We start from the raw sequence: 15,963 nt of genomic DNA, 5'->3' as shown, positions 1-15,963 counted from the left end.
CCTCCCTTGACTGGGTTGTCGCCGCTCGCCTGCCCCAATGTAAAATAGTTAAGATGTTCAGGTACATCGATGACTACCTGCTGCGCACTGAAACCACAAAATAACGCTTGGAAAGTGCCGTTTCGGACATTTTGACCGTATTTCAGTGTTCTTTCCAACCGCTTTCTGTAACATATGAAACCATGACTGATGACAGGATTAAAGCCCTGTATCTTCGACGTCCTTTTTACGATGACCATACCTGCTAAGCTGATGAGCCTGGTTGTGTGAAGCCCATACTCCCGTATCATTCTGCCATACTAAATTGGTAAAGCGTGGGATCATGGAGCTGTGTGTCTCGAATGCACTTAACAAATCTTGCAGTCACCTAATGCAAGCCAGCCTCCATGGACACGCGGCTGGGTTGATTACCACCCGCTATCCGCTACAATTAAACTTCGGTAGCTGAGAATGTTCTGAATCAGGTGAGGGATGAACGACTCAGGCCAGGTGCTCCAAAAGATGGAGACAACAAAAAATTACTACTATCCCACACATTCACACGCTTTCGCCCAATCTGAAGACTGGAAAACGCGCTAAAGTCAACGTCCTATTCGCCGCTCTAAGAAGCTATCCAGGCATTGCAACAAAGCTAATGAGGGTTGCGTCAAGTCTGATACGTATAGCACCAAACATCGCACGCCATTCGTGGCCCTCTCGGATGGCGTGGTTTATTCAATACGGCTGAACCAGTGCAACAAAAGGTACATCGGACAGACACGATGATGTGTGAAAGACAGATTTCGCTAGCATGGCCATAACGTGGAAAAGGGAGATAACAGACATCTAGGCGCACATTGTAAGGATTGTGGGTCTTATCCTGACCTCAGAAAATGCTCCATAATTTATAAAGGTAACAATCAAACCACATGGGAGATCGTTGAAGCGTGCCAGAGATATTATAACAAAGACACGTGTGTCAGCTACCCTTCGGTGTTGTTTACCAGCAAAAAAAGTGCCTTTTTAATGTGGTGGCAGCACATCAGCTGCAGGGACGGCTTGAAACATCTATGTGTTTCTTTCTACTTTCCTCTTTCTCTGATTTGTTGCAACAGGTTTATGTATTTAGTAATTTTGTGCAGTAAAAATTTGTTGTCAGTCTGCGCTGTGTCCCGTCTACACCTCTTCCTCGTCCCGTTATGCTGTTCCGAGAATGCTGTACCCACACGCCCAAGCTTATACCTTAATCAAAAGTTCACCGTCTGGAAATGAGGGACAGCACTTGAGCTTCAGTTTTCTGTGTAGGGATGAGGGGCGCGTGGTCTACGTCATGGCTGGGGTTAGTGCGCTGGCTCAACTCTTTATATGTTTCTCTCAGTTCCAACAGAAGTTTTATAAACAGGTTACAATAAATGGAATTCAACCTAACTAAGCTGCTAGCTACCGCTTGTGTAGCTCTCTCGGCCCGCTCTGTTTACGCTGCTCAGTCATAATGGATGATTCTAGGCCACGCACGGGATGCGTAATTAAGTGGTATAGAACGTTGCAGCCAGTGGCTTGGCATTGTATTGTGGAGAGCACACTTGCGTGGAGATTGATCGGTGTATTACATCCAGCCATCATTGATGGCATTGCTATTGCAGTTTCGCTAAGCTTCGGTGTTAGAGCGTTGTTAGGACGGCGTATTTCACTTCTTTCCTTACCTCGACGCAGATTCGTGGCAAATATTTAGTGTCACGGCTTGTCTGGCCGGTCAATCACTAGGAAGGGTACCAGCGTAGGACCTCGGATGTCGCGCTTACAGCCTCGGGATTTATCACGAAATGACATTCCTAGAACTCTGCTGAGCACAAATTGATGGGCGCTTTCGTTGAGACCAATGCAATGTGTAGGATGTAACGCCTGGTGCGAATTTCGAGTTTGAGAAACAGAAGCGATGAATTCGGAAGCCGACGAGTTAAAAAAAGAAACTGGGGCTCCAGAGGAGGGAGAGGCATCAAAATTCAAAAGACTCCTCTTTTGAATTTTGATGCATTTTGAATTTTCATGCGCACCAGTCAAGGTACGGATGGGTGACGGCAAGGATGAGTGCGAAGAGGATGAAACTCTACACAGCCCTCTCAAGTTCAAGGGGACGAACCAACTAAATACACTAGAGAGAAAAGCACAGACAGGCGTTTTCTTCCAAACTTCCGAGAGAAACCCACTGGAGTTATTCATAAAACTGAAACTACCGATTACTCGTACCGCAAAGCAAGTGCCTTGGATGGCGTAACAATACCGTGAAGCGGAGGGGAATGGCATGCCCAAGATGCTTGAGCGTAACCCGTGTTATGTAAGGGTAGTATCACTATGAGTTTTTTGTGTGCAGCACTTAGGCGTCAGCTACTGTGGTTTCACGGCATTGCCGTGATTCGCAACCGAGCGAACGACGGGGACATTGTAGGCAGAAGAAAAGCGGATGAGGAAAGTGTGGCGAATGTGTGAGGAGGAGGGCGGGATGCCCCGGCGGCGCGAGATGCTCCCAGGCGGCGCCAAAGTTACGTAGATGCTCCCACGCGGCTACGGGGTAACCGAGAGAACCAAGACGGCATTCAATACGTGCCCGCAGGAAAGGGAGGGTCAAAGTACGGAGAAAGTGTGAGACGAGGGCAGTATGCAGAGGCCGCGACACAGAAGCACAGCACATGCTCCGTGCTACACATACATGGATCCGTGGTCGTGGCCCTCAATGCGTAGCTTATCCGAACCATGTGACATTTGTGCGGGATTTTCAAACACGATTTACAACAACCTTCACGCCGGCGGCGATGCGCTGCTAGATAACGGCAGAGTAGCGCGCGCCGGTGCGCGGTCGCTGATCCCGCGATCACTTCTTGAGACGCGGCAGCTATGCGCCGTGACCGAGAATACTGGAGTTCGCGCTGCGCACAAATTTCTCATTTTGGAGTACCGTAATCGTCAGTAATTTTTTGGGGCTATGCTTCTATTGACCTATACATAGTGTACGAGTGTAGGGCAACAGCTTATTGAACTTTTGCTTTAATCAATGAGCAGCTCAGGAAGATGCACATACCTAAATAGGCTCAGTTTCTTACCACAGCAAGCACTTAGCGTGGCAAACCTAGCCATGTTGTTAACGTGCAACTTTCTGTCGGGAATTGGTGCAATAAAAATACTGTGTGCAAATATGCAGGTTGGGTAAGGAATGTATTGGCACCTATGTAAAAATACAATGAGAGTATCACTCCGCCACACCCTACTGCGTTCTCCTCTTGCTTGAATTAAATATACACAAACTCCTTTCAGTAAGCAAAATAAAGGGGTCTGGTAAGCATTAAAAGATTTTCTAAATACGTACAGTACACTCCCCTTATTATGCCGAATTTTCGCTGGTACCGAACAGGGTGGGAAAATGTATTGGCTTTGTGCAAAGTTAATGAAATAAATCACCTAAAGCTACCAGCTGGAAAGTATTCGTGTGTAAATAAGAGCTCCCACAGTGATCATCTAAGTTGATAATTTTAGGCAGCCAACTTAACAATCAGGAGTGGGATTCAGGCGACCAGAGGGAAATAAAAATGAAAAGAAACTCTCCGTGTGAAGTACGGCTGTCTTGAAAAGGTCTATCCTTCGCGAATGCGCATGAATTAAAGGGGTCCTTTAGGCGACTTTGGAGCATGCTAGCGACTATTGGATGCTAGCATGGAGTCTGTGCCGAATATTTTTTACTTAGCGGCTGTTGGTTTATTTATTTATTATTTTTAAACAGCAAGAAGACACCGAGGAGTTTTAAACTCAGTAGGTGAATTGGCGTCAATCTTCACTGCTCGCTCATTTCCACCACGGTGCCAAACATTACCCACACACTTGTTGAATCAGGATTGTCCGAGAGAAGTTTTTCTCAAACTGTGCTAAATATATCTAGGCAGTCTTGTCAATATACGTTTACATATGTGTATTACATACGTTACAGATGTGCTATACGTTAAAGGCCAACTGAACTCCAAATTTCGACTTCTTGAAAACCCTATTTCCGTATAGTCTGCTTAAAAAGAAAGCAACATGCAAAATACAACAGCTGAAATACGCACGTGGACGCCGCAAGCGGCCAGCAAAAATCGGCGATTTTGAAACCGAAACCGAGGAGAGCGCGGCCATTGCAGTGACGTTGCAGCCGTCCAGCGAGCGGCCGGACGGTCACCAGTTCGGGAGAATGTCTGCGCGCAAGCTCTACGCGCGCACGGGGCAGCAGAGCTCGACCGGTTCTCCCGCTGCGTGGCTGGCCAGAGGAAAAAGCCACCGTCGGCTGGAACGTCACAGGCGCCTCATGGCTGTTTACGCGATCCGCCGGCAGGTGCAGAGTGGTCTGCGGCGGAGCCTTTTTAAACGCTTCTGACTGATTAACGAGGCGTTTCACGGGGCTACCACTTGTGTCTCAGCTTATTTGGGGGTACTTACTACGCATTAAAAACAAATTTGGCCGAAGTGAAATTTGAGTGCAGTTGGCCTTTAAGTTCATCCTACGCTGCTATGCATTGAAGATGTATTTGGAAGCACCTGTGAATGTAGCTGATTTTTCCGACGGAGCTTGTGATAAACCGAACTTCGGATGAAATAAACACCAGTTCACGGTTTCTTCGTGGTGGTTATAATGGCCGCATAGTGTGGTAAAAACTGCGAAACATAAGGGGGACTGAAGTGTGGCAGGGAGGCGGGCCTTACAGTTGGAGCGGCGTAAACATGCGATACAAAAAGCCAAATGGGCTCATTTTATTTGAGCTCAAAGACAGGAAAAAGAAAAAAAACAGGGAACGAATGTTCTGATTCAAGAGTTAGCTTCTTGGTGTTTACAAAGGCACACTTGGATAGCTGCTGAAGTCGTGCCTGTCCCATTTGGGCGGCAACTTCATGCTTAATATTGATTAATTGATTGTAGGGTTTAACGCGCCGACGCAATGCCGGCGCGGCCGGGAACCGAACCCGGGACCTCGTGCTCAGCAGCGCAACGCCTTAGCCACTGAGACACCACGGCGGGTCATGCTTAATATTCGACAATCTCAGTGTAGCCGTTGGGACGGAACAGAAAACACCGGAGGGAAACGGGAGTGTGCTGATAAAGGCAAGCGCACCGACAGAATGTGCCAGCAGCAAGTAAAACTGGCTCGCATGCCAAAGCCTGACAGCTAGTAGTTAGACAACAGGGTCGACTGAAATTTAAGTGCGTGGTGCAAACTACGCGTTTCCTTGTAAAAGGAAGGGATGAATGCTGATTGCCGTTACAATAAGACAAGAGAAATATCACAGCCCCACGATGCCAGCAAACGACGAACATTGCAAGTATTTTCCTCATTTTCGGAGTAAAGGTTCTTGCTGACTTTTATCTTATTTTGGGAACGGGCACATTTTATTGCTTTTCATTTATGCTGCGTGTTCTTATAATTTGATAAAGGAAGGTCTTCATCGCCTTGGATTTTACTTTTCCAGTGTTGTCGTATGGAGCTCTGTGTCGTCTATAGCTATCAAACAATAACATAAACGTTGCCAATCACAGCGTTCTTGTTGCTGTTTCGGGGTACGTGAAGAGGCCCGTCCTGTAAACAACCCCGTCATTTGGCGTGCGAAATCTTACAGGGAGAAGCGGTGATGACGCCGACACGGCTCCTTTCATTACTTACATTTCAAATAAAAAAACAGGTTATGTGTGACTGCTGATGACAACGTATGAGATGTTTAGCACGATGGAATTATGTTCAGATATATCAAGAGTGTTTTTGCATTTGTGGTATCCTTCACTGATAACCTGAAGACTACGGACCAAAGCTGTGTGCGTGCCGCAAAGAGTTTGCGTGGTCACAACCGGAGTCTTTTGAGGTAAGTGATAAATCGCAGTTTCGACAAACAGTTTGTAGACTTAAGTTATCCATCAATTAGAAATAGGGAATTCTGCAGCCAAAATGCTTCGACCAACATTGCGCACCAGTTCCATCACAACCTGGGACGAAGTGAAATGTCTGCTGCCGGTCCTCGAAAAATGCATGTTCACTCGCATTGTGGAGCATGATTTGCGTGTCTCGTCCATGTGGTGAATTGTTTGCAAGTTAGCTTAAACGTTTTAGCGTTATGATTAGAAAATGGGCCAGCAGGCAGTCTAACCGTTTATTATAAAATTTATCAAATTTTCAAATGGTAGCCGATCCTGTCGAAACCTAACGTTTGCAAACGGAATAACATAATGCACATTATTGTGTAAGTATTAAAGAGCGTACCTTAAATTACTGAAACAAACTGTCCTCTACATCTAAGTCAAGAACAAGTGTGTATGTAGTTTAATTTTGACACCACAGTATTACTGCGGGTCATTTCGGCTGTGAAATACGTTCTTCCTCATTCAACGATAACAATGGTGTTTTAGGATATCTGGTCAAACACTACATAATTTAAACTTATAGTACGCACGCGCAGTTGGCCGATGCCATTGGCCGGTAACAGTCCCCAAAATATAACAGCATTGCAAGTAATAAAATAGGCGAAGAGAACTTCCACGGCAAGGTTGACGACTGTCTGAACCAGCGAACAACAACAGAGCACACCGGTGCTCAAACGAAAAAGAATTAGAGGGCGCTGGAATATTAGAACACTTTGCAGTATCAGAACGCCCAAGGGGCAAAATTTTGTACTCACCCCTTTATGATACTGGTAACCGTCTTCCTCGAGGCCACCTTTGGTGCCACCACTTTCTCCACTTCCCGGTGGTTTGGCGCCTTCCTCTTCACTGCCTCCACCCTTGCCTTTCTTACGTCTGGGGCGTTTGGTACCTTCCTCTTCACTACCTTCGCCTCTAACTTTCTTAGATTTGCGGCGTTTCGCACCTTCCTCTTCACTACCTTCGCCCCTACGTTTGTTAGATTTGCGGCGTTTGGCAGCTTCCTCTTCACTACCTTCGCCTCTACCTTTCTTAGATTTACGGCGTTTTGAACCTTCCTCCTCACTGCCCTCACCTCTACCTTTCTTAGATTTGCGGCGTTTGGTATCTTCCTCCTCACTCACCTCGCCTCTACCTTTCTTAGATTTGCGGCGTTTGGTATCTTCCTCCTCACTGCCGCCGCCTTTAGCTTTCTTAGGTCTGCGGCGTTTTCTTCCTTCCTCTTCACTGGCATCAGTCCTGCCTTTTTTTGGTCTGCGAGCTTTGGCACCTTCCTCTTGACTGCCGCCATCGGGAACTTTCTTAGGTCGGCGGCGTTTGCTGTCCTCTTCCAATTCGCCACCTCCACCTTTATCATCTTCACCTCGTCCACCCTTTTTAAGGCCTCGGCTGCCTCCGCCTCCTTCCTCTTCGCCACCACCTCCACCTTCACCACCCTTCTCCGCCTTCTGGATCTCTTTCTTGGTCACGGTCCATTTGTTGTTGGGAGCTGCGATGAAAAACGTTCCATTAGCTTTATAATACCAAACGTGTTGCGGAAAGACTAACTTTTAAAGGGCTGCTTTTCTGCCCATTCTTAAATTATGCCAGTCAAGTGAAGTCACGATCTAATCAGGCTATTACAATGTCTCCACAAAATACTTATTTGTAACATACGATTGTCACGAGAGAATCTTAGAGGGGTTCTGTGTTTGTATGCCTTTAAACTTGGTATTTTCATCGTATGGTAAATAAGCTCGTTTTTCATCGAGCATCCCAGCCAAAAATTGTTACCCCTTTGCTAGATTAAACGTTATTTCTTTCTCTCTTTCAAATGAATGTTTTTCCCTATAGTCGTATGCCTTGTTATTGTAAAACCAACACAGCTCATTTTGTGTTACGAAACTCAACGTATTTTTGATTGCCTAATTTATACAGCGTTTTTTTTTGTAAAGCAAGCCGACCTACCTCCGCAGATGGTCAAATCACAAGGCTCAATATTATATCATTGACATTGATACCATTGACAGCTTCAGTACAGAAGAAAACAAGCGGAATGTTTTCGTAGAATCTACATTGAAAATGAAGGCGAGTAACTGAGAATGCTTCCTTGGGGAACCGAATTTTGTTGATTGCGTGTTCATGATGAAAAATTGCGCAGTGTTACTGTGAGTGCGCTTTTTGTGGAATAATTTTGGGCAGTACACAGCGCCTTGGCACTGAACCTACAGAAGTAGGATCAAGCAAATTATCATAACGCCATGCTGTGTCGTAGGCTTTCTCTAGTCAAAAGATAGAGACATACAGTGCTCCTTATCAAAAATACACTTGCAACCTGGGATTCGAAGGCAGCGAGGATTATTACCTATACGGCCCGTCCAAAAAACAACCTGAGTACTGTAAAGTAATATATCCTTGAAGGTACTCGAGGCGCTTTTTTATCATTTTCTCTAAACCCTTGGCCTGACAGCTGGTAGTTGTGATTGGCCTGCAGCTAATGTTTCAAGACAATTCTTTACTTGTGTAAGGTCTAAAATGGCTGTTACCTCGTTAAAGTATGTATAACATCCAGCTTCCTGTACTGCGTTGTGAAAACGTATTGCTCTTAATACGTTTCACCATTTTGTGCGGTATAATTTCCACCGCTGCGCAAATGTACCACAGGCCGAAAGTGCAGCATACAGTCGGCTGTAGGTTTGGGTGAGTTGGTAATCAACACTGTAGTTCGATTGCGCAGTCTCCGTTCCCTTTTTTGAGCAATTGAAGTACAGTATGCAACAGACAGCTCGCCTGTTATCAATTAGGAGTTTTATCTTCCTATTGAGCTTGTCTAAAGACTCAGACGTTCGGTAAAGTTTTTTTGTATAATCTGATCTGCTATGCATAATTACTACCAGAACTAAAAGGTTCAAACTGTTGCGCGGGAGCGTCAGGCTGATTTTCAATTGAGCGCCTTTGCTGATCTTCTGGACTTTACCTTTCGCATACTAAAGGCCTTAAGGTTCTGACTGGTTAGGTAACCTGTTTCTTGTTTTGGTTTTTAGGTGCTTTTTAAAATCGCCATACTAGAATTTGTTGGGTGTGCTTATACTGAAGGTTTGGAGCATGGAATACTGGTGTGCTTCGATTGCGTGTGGTGGAAATTTCTGCAGCTTGTTGAATTTACAGTTCAATGCATGTGCAGGGCAATTATGTAAATTTTTTGCCTCTTGCATTAAGCCGCTTCTTAACGAAACGTTGGTGCACAGTGCGGAATTTCTAGTTTTTACTGATTGTAGAATAACCAGAAAATTATCTCTGCCCATTGAAATGAAGATTACATCTACTGGACAAGATACAGGAGAATGTTTGGCGCTATTACAAAGTCGGTTGCGTGATATGTGGCGTGTGATGAGCTGAAGTAGGTTGCATGTTCGTGTAATTGTAGAGCGACCCGAAGAGGCCTAGAGCTGTTCTGTTATTAGGCCCCTGGCGTCAGCAAACACAACGGTGGAAGGCAATGATGATTCTTCAAGTTTCCTGCTAGTCTAACTGGTTGCGGCCGTTCATCAACACGTTTTTCAAATTCAGAAGTGAGAAGTTTACGATCAGGTAGGGTGTATTGTGCGCATATTGTGGTTAGCCTACTAACTATAATAGTGCCGATAGCTACCACCCTACATTTCTATGACTATTTCGTGACCTGCTGCCAACCTGTAGACTCAATGGCGTAGATTGTCTAAGGAGTGGGTGCACTGGTATCAGTGCCTACTAAAGCGACTTACTCATTTAAGGAAGTGTGTGTGGTTATGATATGAATGTACTTATTGTTTATATAATTTCCATTTTATTTTATTTATAAATTCTCTAAGCCTTGGCCACGATCTTGCAGTAAGTAGAGAAACATTGCCGGGTACACGCTTGGGGACGAAAAGTACACCGTGGACCATCAAATGAAAGAGAGAACGCTACAAATCATTCATCTTTTACTAAAAACATGCTAAAAAGGGTAGACAACCAAGAAAGGTCTTAATTGCGGAGTTTAGGGGACACAAGCTACCGGGTGACTGATGGGAAAAACCATTTATAATACCCTACGATCCCTTCCAACACAAAGGGTGCAACAGAACATTTGTGGACGCAACATGGCATGGGGTAAGGTGGCAACATGGCAAAAAAAGATAAAAAAAAGGGAAAATGAGAGTGATCTACGCGCATGCTATTCTATCTCCTGTAGTTGTGGCACAAAACATGATGGTAACCATGTAACAGTTGGTAACACTTTTACTTTTACAGAAATGAAGTGAACCACAATTCTTCTTTCTCAGCAAATGTGTCAGTCAATGTGTGACAACGAATAACGGTGTTGAATTCTGAGTTTTAATGCACAACGGAAAAAAAGAACACTTGAACGTATTGGTAAGACTGGTGAATGGGCCTATAAGTTTGTTGTGATTCGTATATGTCCAGTGCCTATGCGGAGGTTTAATGTAATTTTTGGTTAAAACTCCGTCATACGAAATGCCCGTCGCCTTCACAGCAGCAGCACAACGGCATGAGGACAACGTTTGAACCTGGGCACAAATGCGGAATGGTGTTACCCTTACGTGTTTAGAATATTTCCAGCAAATAAAACGAAGGGCACTATGCAGAAATTTTCTAATTTGTCCATAAGGTACGGTTGATGCGGGTTCCAAACATTGCTCTAGTGTTCGGGGATGGGCCTTAGAAGAGTTCTGTGAGCTGATAATTTGACTTGAAGTGATTCTGCCGACAATTGTGAAATTTCAACAGAGGAAGCACAATTGTCTGAACGCCTTATTGCCCGTGTTGTCAATATGAATCTCCTAGTTAAAAACATGTGTCATTGTTAGGAATAAATATTTCATAGAATTCATTCGTGACCCGTCGGAGCCAATAAAAGCCTAGTTTCATTCGCGAGGTTTCTTTTCGGCGTTGTGCTCATATTGTTTGTTTTTTTACGCTAATTTTCATTTCAGAAGTGTCACACTAAGGAGCTATACTGCGGAGTGAGGAAGTTAGCTGTAACCGGTTCGCAATATGATGCACAATAGAATAAATAACACAGCCGGTGGCAAGGCGCCACGGTAACTTCATAGCAACGTAGTCAGCCGCGTCATAACTATAGACCTGACCTTTAAGCAATATGTAAATGTTTTGCATGAATCCGTTGTTGTAACTTGTATTAGAACGTCACGCTGAACTGTCACGTGATTCGAATGAGACACGCAAGAAAGAGGACGATGAGGAAGATACATACGTGCAGCACGCAGCGCGTGCAGTGCGTTTTGCTTCGTCTTTTAGAAAAGAACTCGACGTTTGCTGAGATGAATGCCGGGTTTTGCGTCTCTTTTATTTGACGCCACTAAAAGCCGGGGAGCGATTTTACCACATCCGTATGAAGCCTCTTTGACACATGAGGATGAACTTCGGGAAATGAAACGCTGTAAGCAATACTTTATTGTGCCTATAAGGGCCTAGTTTAAGATTGGTGTCCATACGGCCTTTTTAGCTTCTAAAAATGCTTTTCACGGTTATATACTCTTTGGGGCGCTTTTTGCGCCCATGTTCCTCTAAAACTGTTTTAGCTTTGGAAGCCCGCTACTCGGCATTTTTCCCACGCTGTTTGCGAGGACAATTCACCTGTCGTGCCTAACATGACAAGACGCGGAAACACGGGCTGCAACCGGCAGCACCTCTAAGTTACCCTGAGCTACTAAATTATTCCTTCAAGGAACTGTGCGCATTGACACCCCATCCAACTTCATGCGACGGCTTTTGGCTGAGGTTTTCATGTATGTTATTCTGTCACGCTGTGTTCGGGTACCAAGGAAGAACATTTTCGCCGACATGCCTGTGTATTGCTAGCGCAATAAAAATGAAGAGTAAAAGGCGATGAATGTGACACAAGGACCATGTGCTGCTCAAGGCCACTGATGCTGACCAAGGAGAATTACGTGAGCATCTGACGCATGGAAATTTCAAAGTGACGCCAGAAAGACATGCACAGCCACATGCCTATAATGTGGGGATCACCTGCCGTCAAGACACAGCACGTGTAGCACGAATGAAGAACGACAGAAAGGGGTTATAAAACGAGCACCTAACTGCTTCTTGAATCTGGTCGCCACAACCATCCTGTGCCTTGTCGGGTAACCTTCACGATCGTTCGCAATCTAGCTCCAAGTATTACCTGAACATACTCTGACGTTCTGTCTAATGTGGTTAATTGGTATAAATAGCATAGCTATTGGGTGGTGTTATTCCCAGCAGTATTTTTTGGCATCCAGTTCTGTAGGACAGGCGGATTCATTTTTTTACCCCTATAGTAATTGCACTTTACTGTGCTATCCATGGGATTTATCGGGTTTGTGGGATTATATCCTTGGGTTTGATCAGTGTGGTCGTCAAGGATCAGTTACCGATTCTGGCTGTTCTACCAGAGCCTGCTGGTGCCTCCTGGAAGCAAGGCTGCAAAGCTTTTACAACAAATTTCGGCTGCGTGTCTGCTCCTTTCGGTGCAGACGTCGACGAAAGACGGTCGTTTTTATCTTCGTTTGCCAAATAAAGGCAACCCTTCGCTTTCCCGGTCAACTCTCCTACTGTTCCTCTGCCGTCGCACTCCTCCCAAGGTAAACACGGCGCAGGTTTGTTCAAGCAAATTTAAATTTACCGCGTTACACTGCACCCGGATGTGTGCCTCGACGCCAGCACTATCGTACGGCGGAGACAGGCGCGAATCGAGGTGCCCTACCTGAACTTTTATAGAACCCCGTTTCCCTTCTCCCTCGTGCATTCAAAGCGTAACGTGGAACCTACCTAGTGGAACCTTTTGTAACTGTTGCCATTTTAATTCTTAAAACGCCGCCAGAAGCTATATAGGCGCATGCGACAGCAGGCCACGGAGGGAATTTTTTTGTCTTCAGTGAATTTAGAACTTGCTATTGCGAAAATCAAGCATGCATGATCGTTTTATAAAGAAACTCTGCAAATATCACTTATGTATTGGCAAGTATAAACATTGTTGGCAAGTATAAACATTGGCACTGGACATAAACGTGCACATTTGGCTCTGGGCATATAAACCTATTGTGCAGCGTCTGTTTCACTGTTTCCGGATAACTGAATCGAGTCTGAGACAGACAGACAGACAGACATACAAACCGACCAAAATGTCTGCGTTTAAGCAGCCCAAGAAAGTCTATCGTCTTTAAAACTTCTGGGGTGTTCACAGATGTGCAGTAGACAACAGCGTCCTAGCCCACGCTGTACTTGAGCCTAGATGGCACAGTCGCGTGCTTATTTCACATTCTGACCAGAAATCATTCAGCAGCGGGAAGCATAGGCACCACTCTAAATCAGAATGACGAGCGTATTTTGTATGAACGGGACAGGCCCGCCGCTATCACTAAAGCACCGGTTGCTAATTTTTAATATGTCTTGGATATTATACATACAGCTTTTGGATACCGTGTGCTAAAGAACTTTGAAATATTTTGAGTGTCAATCATTGATATTCCAGCGGCTCATATAATTGCGCGTTCCACAGTACAAGCACGCTCCGCCAACGTCCGTGGATGTTGAGTTCATTTTGTGCATGCAAATCTAAACTGAAACTATACGCCGTAAAACACTGTCACGAGCGGTTTTTTGTGGAGCTATTTTCGCTGCGAAATACCCAAATTGCATCCAAATCTGCTAAAATTACCAGTTTTGTAAGGCGGAATTTCACAAAGAAAATGAAAATACTTTCCCATAGCACAAGATTTGTCCGCTATTTGAATTGCGAGTGAACATTTTGTCGTAAAACCTACCGCTTCAGGAAATACAAATTTGGCCTATGTATGCCTAGAGTTCTTAATGCCTTTATGTGCCTAAACGACACCTTAGAGTGCCTATGGTAGGGCCAAAAACCTCGATTTTTCGTGCCGAACTTCCAGTCTCTATAACATACACAAGAAAAAGCCAGAGACGCCTTACGAAACCCTGCAGGGCACCTTAGAAAACTTCAAAATGTTCACATTCTCTTTGTTGAGGCATATGTACTGACTGCGATGGGTTAAGTACGTTGTTGCTCAGGATAATAATTGAGCATTTAGGCCAATTGTAGTCAGTATTTCAATAATTTTCTGTGCGGGATATGGCGAAGGGCTTCTGAGAAATCAATAACTATTGTGTTCACGTGGAGTTTGTAATAATTACTTTTGATGAAATAACATTGAAACATAATATTAAAAAAATGTTTTTCATGTGTAGTAAAGGTTCGCAATGGGACTATAAAAGTTGAAATTTGTGCTTTCTGCCCTTACATTAGTGTGATGTGTCTTGTTTCTGGCTTGCAACTTGTGGTGTGGTGACCTAACCATTGAGGGGTGCTGCATTTTGGCGTAAAAGCGATTGGCGCTCTTCTTTTACGTGTTAGGCCGGTGAGACCGGCAGCACTTCAACATCTTCGTCGGCGGGCAAAGCAGTCTGGGATGGGTATGGCTTCTACGGCTGCACTAATAGTGGTGCTTGTCGCGTTTGCCGCGCTTACAGAAGGCTGCAGTTGCTTTGTGGCTGCTGAAGCAGACACAGTGACTTCGAGATTCTTGCCCTTTGGTCTCAGAATCCCAGCAGATGCCTGTTACATTGACACCTCAGTACTTGCACACCTGGAGGAACAACGTTATTGGAAGCTAAAGGCGGTCCTGTTATCGGCTCGGCGAAGGCCATGTCGTGACTGCAGACTGAGTGACCAGAAAAACCTCGATGCGCCTCGTCGCTCTCAGCGGCAAACCGTTTCACAGTAGCGTCCAGGAGCAAGGAATGAGTATTGCTTACACGGTGCTTGATAGGATACATTTTGAGTTCACTTAAAGTTGAGTATTTGTTTGAAAGTTTGGAGCTTTCGACAGCAGTCAGAGTACACATGGTAGATGCAGTTGCAGCTTCACCACCTGAATCGGGTGATGTTGAAAATATTGGAAGGTGCCTATCCAGAGCACCGGCTCCCATCGTTCCGTGTGGCTGTCACTCTAAAGCTTTTATTCATGGTTGGCTACATCTAGCGTCGCTCAATAAAGGCTTTTAGAGTATCGGCACTCTTTTCTCTCATTGTTATGTGCCCCCAGAATTTTAATTTCGGGTCGGCACCACGTGATATTTTTTTACATATGGGCGCAGAGATTTTTTTTCTGGACGCCTCTCCTTTCTCTCTGTCTCTGCTACACGGATGCTAGAACAGATGGCGGCACTCTGCCCGTCACAACCAACGGCGGGTCCTTTGGGAGAGATCGCAACACGGCAAGCCAGAAACAAAATGGCCCCCAGAAGCTTCCGGGTGCAGGAAGTGGCGGTACTCTTATGCGCAGCTTATTTAGGTACGTTAGTTACAGCTTAAGTGGGATCACTTCGAGTGCGTGGTGGTCATGGCGTGCGTGAGCACACTGCACGCTTCTTCGCCTCGTCGGGTGTCACTATGATGGCGATTTGAGGCTCCCTTTGGCATTTGAAATTTAGCCGTGTATTTGGAATGTAGACTCTTGTCTGACAAGGAACATAACTTGGTTTATTCGGATTTGGCAGGGTGCTACAATAAAACGTCGGAAGGCTTTGCCGCCACATTTTATTGTGAAACGCCTCACCACCGTCACTCTTTATCTTGTAAGCTTTGAAGGCCTGTATCTGCTTGATTTTAGAAAACAGTTTTCTAGCGGAAGGCCTTGCGATGGTTCAATGTTCGCTGAATCGCTACAGCGATTTTTAGGTCGCCTATGGTCGCTTGCATTAGGACATTACTAGACTGTTATTGCTCGAAATTTTACGGTACGTGTCTTCCGATCCGAGCTCACTTTTTTAGTACCTTTCCGAACACTCTTTGTTTATTAAATTTGTAATAAAAAGGACGTATTTGCTGGTTTTAGAATTTCGTTTTCGAAATAATTTATCATAAAAATGTGAAAGTTGTCATAGTTCATAATCACAACGTTTCACGGGGGCTTCCAAATTGCATCGTTGTGAGCACTTTTCAACCTCGATCGCTCAAAGGAAATGATTTAGAGTGTATAATATATGTAGAATAAAGCAGGGCAGTATTG

At 44.9% G+C, this 15,963-nt stretch overlaps 1 protein-coding gene across 2 annotated transcripts in view; it reads right to left on the bottom strand.

The window, feature by feature from the left end:
* LOC144158326 (uncharacterized) overlaps window positions 1–15,963 on the bottom strand; it is a 97,981-nt gene that overhangs the window by 68,099 nt on the left and 13,919 nt on the right. For both annotated transcript variants that reach the window (XM_077689147.1, XM_077689148.1), the window contains exon 3: window positions 6,664–7,394. In XM_077689147.1, the coding sequence (XP_077545273.1) occupies window positions 6,664–7,394 (731 nt within the window). The remainder of the gene's footprint in view (window positions 1–6,663; window positions 7,395–15,963) is intronic.

The sequence above is a fragment of the Haemaphysalis longicornis genome, unplaced genomic scaffold (assembly GCF_048455015.1).
Source record: "Haemaphysalis longicornis isolate Haplotype H1 unplaced genomic scaffold, Haemaphysalis longicornis Haplotype H1 scaffold_10, whole genome shotgun sequence".
In the NCBI taxonomy this organism is placed as follows: domain Eukaryota; kingdom Metazoa; phylum Arthropoda; class Arachnida; order Ixodida; family Ixodidae; genus Haemaphysalis; species Haemaphysalis longicornis.
This window is presented reverse-complemented; position numbering and strand designations above follow the sequence as displayed.